This window comes from Rutidosis leptorrhynchoides, chromosome 4 (assembly GCF_046630445.1).
Source record: "Rutidosis leptorrhynchoides isolate AG116_Rl617_1_P2 chromosome 4, CSIRO_AGI_Rlap_v1, whole genome shotgun sequence".
NCBI lineage: Eukaryota > Viridiplantae > Streptophyta > Magnoliopsida > Asterales > Asteraceae > Rutidosis > Rutidosis leptorrhynchoides.
This window is the reverse complement of record NC_092336.1, coordinates 535757594-535771171: the sequence shown is the minus strand read 5'-3', so window position 1 is coordinate 535771171 and position 13578 is coordinate 535757594. Positions and strand designations below refer to the sequence as shown.

Sequence of the window (13578 nt, the reverse complement as noted above, 5' to 3'; positions counted from 1 at the left end):
GTAGTTTATTAATTGGACGTGTTACATAATTTGTTATTTTGACATGTTACATAGTTGGTGTTACGTCCAAGCCCAGTTAAGGATCCATTTAAAGTTTTAAACCGATCCAAGCCCAATTAAGGATCCATTTTAAGTTGCAAACCGGCCCATTAGATGATATCGGTAACCGAGCTTCATATTTTATTTAAATACATACAGAAGATCAAAAGATCTTCCTCACTTGCTTCCATCCTTTGACATCGAAACTGCTTCACCTACTTTTGTTCGTGCATCTCTAAGTTGATCAGGTTATTATTTTTTCTCGATCATCATTTATAGTACTTCTATACAGTTATCGATCTATTAAAAATTGTTAAAGAAGTATTTTAATATGTTAAACTTTAGCTTTGACTTTGCTTAGGGTTTATACTCAAACAACTATTTTTTTTTACTTTAAAATTGCATAATCTATCACCAATTTAATGATTCTTTCTTTATTTGTTTGCTTTTTCATCGATTTGATTATTTGGTTCACATATTACGTAGAACCCTTAAAAATGCTTCCTTAAAAATGCTTCATTGTCGAAACAGTCATGTGTATTTGTAAAATGATTCATTATCTGCAAGATTTTAACAATCTTGTTGCTTATGGTTTTTCTAATAATTTTTTTATTATGAATGACAGAGTTAACAAATCCTTTTGAAATTTAATTATTATTTAAAGTATATAAATTTAAAATTTTTTATAGAACTTAAGACATCTTTTTGTTTTTTACAACATCACAAAATTTCATAAGTATATAGACTTTCAGTATATCCTTATGTTAACAATTTTGGTGCTGTTAGACACGAATTTATATTAATAATACTTTGAAATAAATATAAGGCTTTTTCAATTGATATGTATCTGACATATGTTTGCATAAATGCATTATTTAATGAAGAAAACATGGGTGATAATGACGACGTTGTGATGATCAACGCTAAAGAGTTTGCGACTGCAGTTGCAAACGCTCCTCCAAGGTTGAAGTATAATGATGTCTGGTGTTTCTTTGACGTACCAAAAGGGAATGTGTAAGTAAGTTACTACTATTTTCATAAATAATATACTTGACTCAACCATTATTTATTGCATACATGTGTGCATTTGACACTTAGGGTGTGCTTGGTTCAAAATGATGAATGGTAAGGGCAATAGGAAAGTAATGGTAATACGAATACAATGAGATTCATATTGCATTGTTCTTGCTAGGTTGATATTTTATAATATATTTAATCTAATCATTACATTCTTTCAAAAAGTACATGTTATCATTTACAATTTTGTAAACTAACACTGCTTGTAATATAACTCAACTATGAATGTATACATCATCACTGAAATCTTATATTGCATTACTATGAATTATATTATTTTCTATTAAAAGATTAGTTGAATAAGACATAGTTTAATACTCGGATGAATTCTTTTGGTTAGTTGTTTAAGACCCATTAACCACTTTAGGGTAACCCCAACCAAGCATGCCCTTACATATTTTACATGTTCTTCACGAATATTGATGCATTGTTTAACAATTATAATACGAATGTGATTCAGCGTTTATCAAAGGAGCTTCTTAATAAAGCACCGGAGTTAAAGAAAGGAAATTTTTATCAATGCGTTAACATAGATGACCGAGTTCACATCTGGGGGATGTTGGAGGAGAAAAACAGAAAAAAAAACCCAACTTGTGTGTTTCTTCTGGCTGGAGGAAATTTGTTCGTTTATGTGGCTATAGTCCAGGGGACAAAATTTGGATGGTATTCAACCGCAGGCAGCGAAAGTTTGAATTTTCGTGGGATGACGTTCACAACTTCGATTGACAGTATGTGTTTCAGATGTTTGGGTATGGAAGCAGAGGTTAGGTTTCTGCATTTTTTTGTGTTTGTATGGGCAGTTTCAGTAATTAGTAGGTATGAATGGTATATGTGTTTGGGATGTTTAGATGCTTTTTTACGAAACTTTGGATGTGTAAGTATGAATGGTTAATTTTTGAAGCTTACGCGTTATGTGAATCAGCGCGTAAGCTTTTAATTGTAACTCCTTTTGGTGATGTAAATTGTGCAACCAATGTAATTAACTTTAAGACTTTGTTATGTAATTATGTTGATCTAAATGAATCCTGATTTATGTCCCATGGTTATGTCTAGTTGTTCTTTACTTATGTCCAGATTTATGTCCAATGTTGGTGTTATTTCCAGATTAAGTGTTTGTGGTTTATGTTTATATATAGGATAGAGGATTTCAAGTTTATGTTTATGGGCATGTGTATTGTACGTACGTGTTTATGGGGTCATGTTTACAGAAAACTAACTTTCGTTAATGTGCTACGGGGGTTATATGACAAATTAGACGTGTTAGGTTACTTAGACGTGTGCCTTGTAAGTATTTAGACGTGATATCATAATTAGACGTGTTACTTGTGATGTTATAAGACGTGTTTCAATTAGACGTGTGCATCTTAGTTATTTAGTTGTGTTCCTGGTAGATTAATTAGAAGTGTTGTCAATTAGAAGTGTTCCCGGTAAAACTAATTAGACGTGGTTACCAATTAGAGGTGTTATACTTATTTAGACGTGTTGCTGGTTTGTAATTAGACGTGCACCTTCTGTTGTTTAGACGTGTTCAGTATTTTTGACTAGTAAATTTAATTAGACGTGTCCCGATTGTTTAATTAGACGTGTTGCATCAATTATTAAGACGTGTTCTGTTTTTATATTAAGTTTAATCTTAATTAGACGTGTTCCTTATGTTTAATTAGACGTGATATTTGGTAATCACGTCTAAATGAGGGGCACTATATGAGCCGAAATGTAGTAGTGACACTCCACAATTCTTAATACTATGAATCCAAACAACACTAATCACCCATAACACCCTATGAATCCAAGCAATGCATTTGGCCAAAATTGGAATTGGAGTAATCCTAATAATTGAGTTAATACGCAAAATGAAAGTGGTCCTCAATATGGTTCGTTTGGTAGTCAATATGGTTCAATTAATCAAACTCAAGTGCCACAAACTCAAGATGACTACCGCGAATTTTTGGCTTGGAAAGCTTTCAACAATCAAGGAAGAAGCGACTCACAACATTACTCAAACAATCTATTAAACAATCAATCCGTAGAAGAAGTGCTGTCACCAACGTCTCAAAAAAGCCAAAGCAAAGGAAAGGAAAGAAGCCGATGAATGATGAAGGTTCGAGCCGCATCCAAACCACGTGGGATGCCGATGATGAGGTACGTTTGGCTCAATATTGGATACATGTTTCCGAAAACTCGATTGTAGGAAACGCAATGACCGGTATATACGTATATATTTATTATATATATGTATACACGCATTATTAATTATTATATGTATATATACGTATGCGTATATTATTATTTATATATATACACCGACAACGTTTATACGTATAAGGAAAACCTTTTGGTACCAAATTGTTGAAGAATACAACAAAGGTAATCCACCATGTGCTCGTACGAAAGATGCATTGTCTTCGAAGTGGACCAAGTTGAATGTTGATTGCAATAAGTATAACGGTATTGTGAACCGTTTGAAGGCCGCGTGGAGGAGCGGGGAAAATGATCAAATTTTTCGCACCAGGTGTGACGATCAGTTTAGGTTCGAGATGGGGAAGTCTTTCCAAGTTATAAGGCTTTGGACTTTTTGCAAGACAAACCAAAGTGGCTACATCCTGATCCCGTTGTTATTGGTAGGCGAAACAAGCGAGTGCCTGATCCCGTTGCTGATGAAGTTGTAGATGAAACTGATTTTGACTTGAATCGAGATGAAGAAGTTGAAACAAATTCAAGGAAGGCTAGCTCAAGGAAATCAAGGAAGACCTCAAGTGATTCAGCCGCATCATCCCGTGAGTCTTTACACGTGTCCATGAAGGAACACTTTGAAGATGTGTCTCGAGAAAAGAAATCGTACTACTCTCAAATGAAGATGGAGTCGCAGTTGAGGATTTTGGCTATTGATACGGACAATTTGAATGAACATGATAGGAGGGCAATCGAGAAAAAGAATGAGATGATTCGTCGAGAAATGGCTTTGGAAGACTCATACTCCGACTCCGGTGATGAAGAATGAAGAATCGTATTTGTGTTTGAATTAGGTTATTTATGTTTCAATAATTGTATTTGTGTGTGAAAGATCGTAGTTGTTGTATTTTTATCTTATTTATGTACTAGGATTTTTAATTTTAATAAACTAGGAATTTTAAATTTTGTCCAAGTTTTATTTTATTTATCATTTATATTTTATCAAATAATTTAATTAATTTTAAAAAATAAGTAAATAATAAAAACATAAAATATTTTCTCTTTTCAAGACACTGAACTGACAATCTTTCCAATTTCCCTGTTTTTTCACCAATGTCAGTTACTAACACTGAACTGACGCGTCACGACACCTTTACCCTGTGCTCTAATGGGTGTCTTTTATATTTCTATTACTGTGTAAATATTAGGGTGTCTATGAAAGTAGTGAAAACCAAGAAGTATTCAAGAATATTCATTGGTTGGAAGTTATTTATTGTTAGATTCTTCGAACCATTCGAAGTGGACTAACAGCCACTTGTCAATCCCTTTGTTGTATTCATTTTACCACAAATAAAATAGAATTATTGGATGCATTATTTATAGCAAAACTTCAACACTATACATGACTCATTTGAAAAGGACTACTACTCTACAATAATTTAGGTTGCATCAAGATTCATTTTAAAGGTTGAATACAATTTTGAATACATTGTTCAAAGTCGTGTGTTCCATGTTAGGCGGGTTATAATATAGACCGCAAATCGATGTCAAAACTACAAGTATAATATAAAACAATTCTTTATGATTATTATATTTCAATTATAATAATTTAGTTTAAGTTACGATTTTGTTGAGTTTACAGTTTTAATCGAAACCGATTGGATCTGAATCATTAATTTGATTTTTAATCAATAATTTAAACTTCAAACATTTATTACAACTCTAATCAAAATCTTAATTATTACTTCATAGTTATTTTTTAACCACTATTTCGACATCGAATACTCTCATTTGTCACTTAAACACGCGTTAGAAGGAAACTCTCCACACACCATCGCTCCATTGGGTACCTGGTGTGCTTTAGATTAAACTGAGTGGCTTGGGGCATACAACTTTATTCACTACAACATAATCCTTGAGAAAACCTCCTGTGAATTCAAATCTGCAACAATTATGACTCAGATTCAACACAGAGCTTATTCCACTCAGACAATGCCTCAATGGTTACCTCGTAGTTTTTAGTCTGTCTCCTAATTAAATGCTTGTCCTTTCTATTTTTATTAATTTGTCTATCAAGGAATTTTGATTCCAATTATTATTTTTTATTCTTCACTCTTTTCAGCTCCTTGCTAGAAATTCCTTTAAAATCTTTCTAGCTCCTAACCACAAGTTTTGTTTTAATAACGTTTACGGTTCAAAATAATAATAACAAGCAGTGGTCAGTTGCGTGTTGCGGCAACCACCTCTTTGCAGTTTATGAAAAAGATTTTTGTAATATTTTTAATGAGCCTAAGATAATTTAAGAGACAATAATTCGTTTTAACACACAAAACACATATTACAATTATAAAAAAGTAATGGTGTATTCGTTTTTTTCATTTAATTATATACAAACTATATATATATATATATATATATATATATATATATATATATATATATATATATATATATATTATGTGGGTAAAGAGTTCTTTAAGAAAGAAAAAAAAAGAGTTGATAACAAAAAGTGTAAATAAGGTTGACGTTTTTCCTTTCGATTATATACTAACTATTTATCTATACAATTAACGAGATTAAAGGAAAAAAAAGTTTTTCAAAAAGTATTTCAAGAGTTGTCAAAAAATTATAAGACAATGTGAAAAAAGTGTTAAATATTACGCGCGCGAGCACAAAAAAAAAAAAAAAAAAAAAAACATTTATTAGATATTCACGTGGATCCAGGGGCGGTTTTTAATGGGGACAGGCGGGGGCAGCCGCGCCCAGTGGATTTGTAATTTTCAGTGTAAAATTTTTAGATTTTTCGACTTTGCCCCCAGTGGATTTTTTTGCCCCAAAACCTACATATTTTGCTCCAAAACCTTTAAATTTTGCCCAAAAATCTCTAAATTTTACCCCAAAACTTTCAAATTTTTTCCACAAATGTTAAAATTTTGTCCCAAAACCTCCATAATTTGCTCATATTAGAGATATTACTTGGAGTCATTCATGACATATTTCAAAAGACGTTGCATTCGAGTCGTCGAGTTCATCAAAATTATTATTAAGTCAATTATAGTTGGAGGTATTATGAAATGGTATGCTTGCCATCAACTTTCGATGTAACGAAAGTTTGTCTTTTAAAAACGAATGCAATGTTTGTAAAATGTATCATATAGAGGTCAATTACCTCGCGATGTAATCAACTATTGTGAATAGTCACGGTTTTAATTTTTTTTTTTTGCCCCCGGTGACTTGGAATCCTGGTACCGCCACTGCGTGGATTCCACCCCATAAGTCCTTGAGAAAAAAGGAAAGATAGTAACTAGAATTGAACTTGGGACCAACAAGTTCCTCGTAAAAAAAAAAAAAAAAAAAAAAAAAAAACTTGGGACCAACAACATAAGTGGACGCTACAAACATCATCTAGCTAAATAAACCTTTATAATATAATATACGTAGTAATATACGTAGTAATAGATAAATAAATATATGTAATCTCTTAAAACCCACTGCTTCTAAAATAAAAACCAAATAATGGATTAATGACGTAGTTAGCACGAACACTCCTTTTAGAAAGGAAAAAATATGTATATGTATAATATAATAACAATAAAATAATAATAATCAAGTAATGATTTGTATGATGATGCCATTTTTTTTTTAAAAAGCAAGTTGTCGACATCACTATTTGAAGATTTAACCACATTCCGCAATTATATACCACATGCACACGCGCTTTCTGGAGATTGCAACAATTAATTTTAATTTCAACTATTGATTTTATAACAGACTTAAATATACGATTTATTTATATATAAAAATAAAAGAAACTCTTTTTTTCCATATATGAAAAGAAAGTTTATTATTATTATTATTATTATTATTATTATTATTATTATTATTATCATTATTATCTTGACCATTAGATTAAACACTTAAAGATTATGACCTCATAAACGCCTACCATCATTGTTTATTTACTCAAATACCCTCAGAATACATTTCTTGGGGAAAAAACACGGGCTAGAAAGTGTATTACCTCCGTCAGGATCTGCGACCTCACAAAAAATTAGTGGGAAGCCTAGAGACAATCTGGGCCCCCACACCTCTAGCAATAGCAAAACCTATCCTAGTAAAAATATGAGCAGCAGCACCGGCACCAATATCTTGCGCCATCGAACTCTTCTGAACCCGCTTTAGCAAAGAAACAGCATCCTTTTCTAATTCCCCAAGAGAAGAAAATGAGAAAGGAATGAAACCATAACCAATCGCCTGACAGCTAGATTCGTACTTGACCCGCTTCCGACGAGCCGCATCAACCACAGCACGTCCAGGGATAAAGTCAGAAAGCCCAGACTGTGTCAAAGGAGAAGACCCTGTCAAGTCAACACAAACATCGCGACCACAATCCCAGGAATAAAGTAACACATCTGCAGGTCTGAGGGCCCTGTCGTTCCCTCCAGACAACCCAATGTCAACCTCCTTTCTCGCTGAAATCCCAGATCGATAACAAACATCAACAAGGGAATCCCGAACAACATTATGTCGATGCTTAATACCCACCATACCAGCACAAGACACCGCGTGATCTCCGAAAATATCCCCAGTAAAAACCCTTGAACAGGCAGAGCATGCCGTCGAGATAGAGAACAATGGAACACCCAACCGGTAGCACAACACACATCGGTAAGTCTTTGCGTTCATCGTCTGACCCAACCCCAAAATAGGGACTGCCCTTAGCCAAGCAGAGGTGTGATCACCCTGCTGCGATTTCCATAAGGCCGATTGTCGGGGAGATAATGAAAAAGTGGATTCTGCAGAAGCGGTAACCTTTGTGAAATAAACATCTGCCAATTTCTTCATGAGTATGGGGGCAGCGACCTCACTCTGATTACCTAAAATATCAAACCCAACCGTTTTATTAAACAGACCCAATGCATCTTCAAAAGCACGACCAAGACCAACAATACCCGCATGACGTAGGAGCTTGGTCTGCAACCCAGCAGACTGTAATCGAGAAGCCATAAAAGCATAATGACGAACATCTTCCGCAGAATAAACACCAAGCCCTCCAAATGCAAATGGCAAGGTGGCAAGCCGCCACTGCCAATCACCAAACCCAGGCCCTGAAGCAGTAACAATACGCTCCAAGGAAGATCGAAGGGCTCCATCGAAAGCGCGTTGAGCCGCCTCAAATATACTAGGAGGACAAGTACGCAAGGTAAAGTAGAGTTTAGAAACTCCCGTACATGCCCTAAGCAACAACAACTCACACTGAGGATCATCAAGCTTAGCAACCTTATCCATAAGCGCAATGGACTTGGTCACCCTTTGCATCACCAGTTCACTACTAAAACCAAGATTGGAACTTGCGGGGGCCCCAAGCAACTTAACACCATTTAAAGGTCGAGCAATATTAGGAGGAAAGACACCTACTTGCCTGCTGCGAGGGTCCTCCGTAGGCCAGAAAATTTCTGTTTTTTCAACGTTGAGATGAAGCCCAAAACGAGGCCCATCTCCCATAATCAAATGCAAAACCTTCCCCACCACCAAAGTGTCCCCAATAATAGTGCCATCATCCAAATACCAAGCCTGAAGACAAACCTCAAAATTATATCTGATTTTAGAAACCAAGGGTTGTAAGACCAAAGCAAAAAGCAGCGGACCAAGGGGATCACCCTGTTGCACCCCCTGAGAAGACCATAAGGTGTGGTTCCCATAATACAATCTTGCTGGATTAGAGTAGCAAAATTCAACCCACTGAGAAATGCTCGGACAAAGGCGGCGAACTTCATGTAACATGAACGTACGATCAACAAGATTGAATGCATTTTGAAAATCAACTAATAACATAGAGAGGCCAACATCAGAGCCACGATCCTCAATCAACCGGTTCACAGCATGAAGAATAGCCTCACCACCTGAAGAAACACCAACACCAAATTGAAGACCATCGAAGTAACTTCCCAAAGACTGGCCAACCATAGCAGCGCCAACCTTCGAAACAAGACGTCGCCAAACAGTACCCACAGCTATAGGACGAATACCACCGCCGGGCTTGACAAGCGGTGTGAGGAGAGCACTAGCTATATACTCTCCTAATTCCATAGGGCACCTTCCAGCTAGAAAGAGATTAACGACCCCGGTAATAGAGCCAACCAACTCATCCGAGACTGCCACAGCAGCACCACTCAAGCAATCCATAAGGTGTTGTGCACGTAAACCATCCCTACCACATGATGTGCCCCGAGGAAAACTTTTAATCTGGCCCAAAACAACAGCAGAAGTCGTAACGAGGTGTTGGTGATCAACCGGCATATCAGGCAAGGATGGAGCTATAGAAGAAGGATGCTTAGACAGCAAGTCCGCCAGCGTGGCGTCATTATAAGGAGCAACGCCTGATGAAGAAAGAACACGAGCTGCAGCGGTGTAATGGCCATCACAAATCTTCCTACGACACTGCTTAATATTATGCTCTTCCAAATCAAGGACCTCATCATCAGCCACTGACAACATAGGAGATTCCTCTGCCAAATACTCCCTCACAAGCTGTAAACTTTCACCCGCTGTCCCCCAAGAGCAAATAGCACGGGAAATATTCTCTTCCTGATGCCGACGCTTTATCGAAGACCTAGACTCACAACAACTCCGTGGCCGAAAGGTTTTAAGGGTACAAAGGGGTAACACCAACAAAGAGACCCAACTAGAAATGTCATCAGGCTTAGAGATCACCTTATCAAGAGCACCTTTCAAAACCCGAGAAAACCCCAAACAACACTTGGGAGGGATAGACTTAACCGTGCGAAACCCCTTAGAGAACAAACAATCAAGGAGAGCCACGTCAAAACCATCGTTATGATCACGCACCGAACCATCCTCAATACAAAGTCGAGCAGGAGAAGAGGGGGCTAGTGGCTTGGTAAAATTATGAAGTACAAAACGAACAACACCATTTCCCTCATCGGGGGGAGGCACATCTGGGCCCCTACTATGATGGCACTTAGCACGTACCGTGTGTGTTTTGTATCAAACACCACATAACCAAATCCACATACGCCTAAAGGTAACATCAGCCTCAGTATAAACACCCAAATTAGAAGTAAGAGAATGTCGAGTGATATCCCGCGCATCGATACCACAATGACGATCACTAAGATGCTTGATAAGAGAACTTCTAACAAGCCCATTTCCACTCCCATATTGACAGCCACTAAGACCCACAAAGGGACAATGAAACTTCACATTGGCATGTGACATAGCTACACACAACCTTTAGTTGTAGTGTATAGCTAAAAAGACAGATGCAAAAACCTCATACACCGTAATATAATTAAAACCATGAAGCCAAGATAAAACTCATTGGGGACCTTTAACAAACACCTTGTGGGCATCCCAAAAATAATATTATTATCTCTGCTCTGCACAGCTCTCATCCATGAAAATGAAGATGAACTAGATTTGGTACCTAACCTCTCCACTATCGATTTAATATTAATAGATTTGGTACCTAACCTCTATATTATTATCGATTTATATTATAATCCTCAGTCGTCTTCTTTTTTCTTCATCTGCAATTTCTACCTTAAAAGTCTACTCTTTTCCTTCATCTTTTGAAATCAACCAGACCATTATTATTTTCATCGACCATCTTTTCCTTCATCTGCAATCCTCAGTCGTCTTATTATTATTATTATTATTATTATTATTATTATTATTATTATTATTATTATTATTATTATTATTATTATTATTATTATTATTATTATTATTTCACATCATTCCTTTCCATAAATTAGCCCAAATTTTGTGTAAATTCTTCGTTATGTGGCAGTGCACGAATTTGTTCACGACCTGCGCTAGGAAGTTGACGGACGTTTATTATTATTATTATTATTATTATTATTATTATTATTATTATTATTATTATTATTATTATTATTATTATTATTATTATTATTATTATTATTATTATTATTATTATTATTATTATTATTTCAGCGAAGTTGCAAGTTTATAGTAGTTATTCTTAGAAAACACGATAACCGACTTCACTTTATAAACATATGAAATTTTATTAAATAGAATTACTTTCATATGAAGGAAGATTAGTTCTTATCAAATCGGTTCTCTCGAGTCTTCCGTTGTATTTTTTCTCGCTCTATCGTGCCCCGCAATGTGTGTTAAAATTACTTGAGAGTGTGAGGAGAGAGTTTGTTTGGGGTGGGGCGTAATCGGGTTCAAAAATTTCTTGGGTTAAATGGGATACTATCCTTAATTCTTATGATAAGGGGGGTTAAACATTGGGTCTCGTAAGGGTAAAAATTTGGCTTTACTCTCAAAGTGGTGGTGGAGGTTTAAAACCGAAACCAACGCTCTTTGGGTAAAAGTGATACGTAGCATTTATGGTTCGTGCGGTGGCTTGGGGATGGGTGGTAATTTAAATTACCGCCCATCTTTGGGCATTTGGTATAATATTATTGCTACAGGTGACATCGTTGAAGACTTGGGTATCCGATTCAAGAACTCTTTCGTTAAAGTTATTGGGAATGGGAGGGATACATCGTTTTGGCATGAAGTGTGGATCGGGCAAGATAAATTATGTGATGCTTTCCCACGTTTGTATCGTTTAGAAACATTCAAACATGCTTCTGTTTCCATGCGTGTGTATACAAGGGGGAGCTCGAACCAATTTTCTTGGGCTTGGGTCCATCAACCTATGGGTCGTAGCATTGGTGAACTTGAAGACTTGGAACGGGTCATATCGGATATTAAGATTAGTGAGGATAACGATAGTTGGAAGTGGAGCTTAGATGGCGTTAAACAATTCACCGTTAAGAAGTTATCGGGGCTTTGTGACGAAAAAATGCAAGCTTCGGGAAGCAATTTGGTTGAGACACTACGCAATAACTTAGTACCAAAAAATATTGAAGTGTTCGTTTGGCGGCTTATGAAGAAAAGACTACCGATAAGGATTGAGTTGGATAAAAGAGGTATTGATCTTCATAGTGTTCTATGCCCCTTATGTGATGATGATTGTGAGACTACGGATCATACCGTTCTCTTTTGCTCCCATGCGCATGATATTTGGTCTCGGGTTTTTAGTTGGTAGGGGTTAGGGTCTTTTACGAATCTTAGCTTCAATGAGATTCTAAGAGGCAAATCCGGCGCTCATATGTCGTCTTTCGGGAAGAAAATTTGGCAAACGATTAAATGGATAAGTATGTATTATATTTGGAAAAATCGAAACAACAAAGTTTTTCGTCGGAGCTCGTGGTGTGCTTCGGTTACTCTAAATGAAATCCAACATAAGTCTTTCGAATGGATATCCCTACGCTCAAAAGGGAAAAAGTTCGATTGACTTACTTGGTTGAGTAACCCAAATTCATATCTTTCGTGTTAGTTAGTAGCTTGGTTACCCACTTTGCAACCTGATGTAGAATTGGGCCATGTTGATGTAGAATTGGGCTATGCTAACTTTCACGCCAAATTGAGATCAAGAAGAATTAAATCAAGACAATTATTCTTGGTTGACAAGCAATTGTGTCCTTAATTTTATTTTATTTAGTTTCCTATTTTATTTTATATGTTTCCTAATTAGTTTATTGGTGTAGTGACCCGAACTTTTCCATATTTATATATATTAAATGAAATTGATATTTACATGATTAAGTGTTTCCAACATGTTAAGCAATCAAACTTGTTAAGACTTGATTAATTGAAATAGATTTCATATAGACAATTGACCACCCAAGTTGACCGGTGATTCACGAACGTTAAAACTTGTAAAAACTATATGATGACATATATATGATTATATATATAGTTAACATGATATTATGATAAGTAAGTATCTCATTAGGTATTTTAACTATGAGTTATATACATAAAATTGAGTTTATTGATTTAAGAAACTCGAAACGATATATATAACGATTATCGTTATAACAACGTCTTACTAAATACATATGAATCATATTAAGATATTGATACACTATGTTTAATCATGATAAATGATAAGTAAACATGTCATTATGTATATTAACAATGAACTACATATGTAAAAACAAGACTACTAATTTAAGGATTTCGAAACGAGACATATATGTAACGATTATCGTTGTAACGACATTTAAATGTGTATATATATATCATATTAAGATATATTAATATATCATAATATCATGATAATATAATAATTTAACATCTCATTAGATATAATAAACATTGGGTTAACAACATTTAACAAGATCGTTAACTTAAAGGTTTCAAATCAACATTTACATGTAACGACTAACGATGACTTAACGA

General features: G+C 35.4%; 1 protein-coding gene across 1 annotated transcript; it reads left to right on the top strand.

Moving 5' to 3' along the window:
- Nucleotides 1-11695: 11695 nt before the first annotated feature.
- Nucleotides 11696-12379, top strand: LOC139842599 (uncharacterized). The gene has a single exon (XM_071832719.1). The coding sequence runs from the start codon at nt 11696-11698 to the stop codon at nt 12377-12379; it is 684 nt and encodes a 227-aa protein (XP_071688820.1).
- The last annotated feature ends 1199 nt before the right edge of the window (nt 12380-13578 follow it).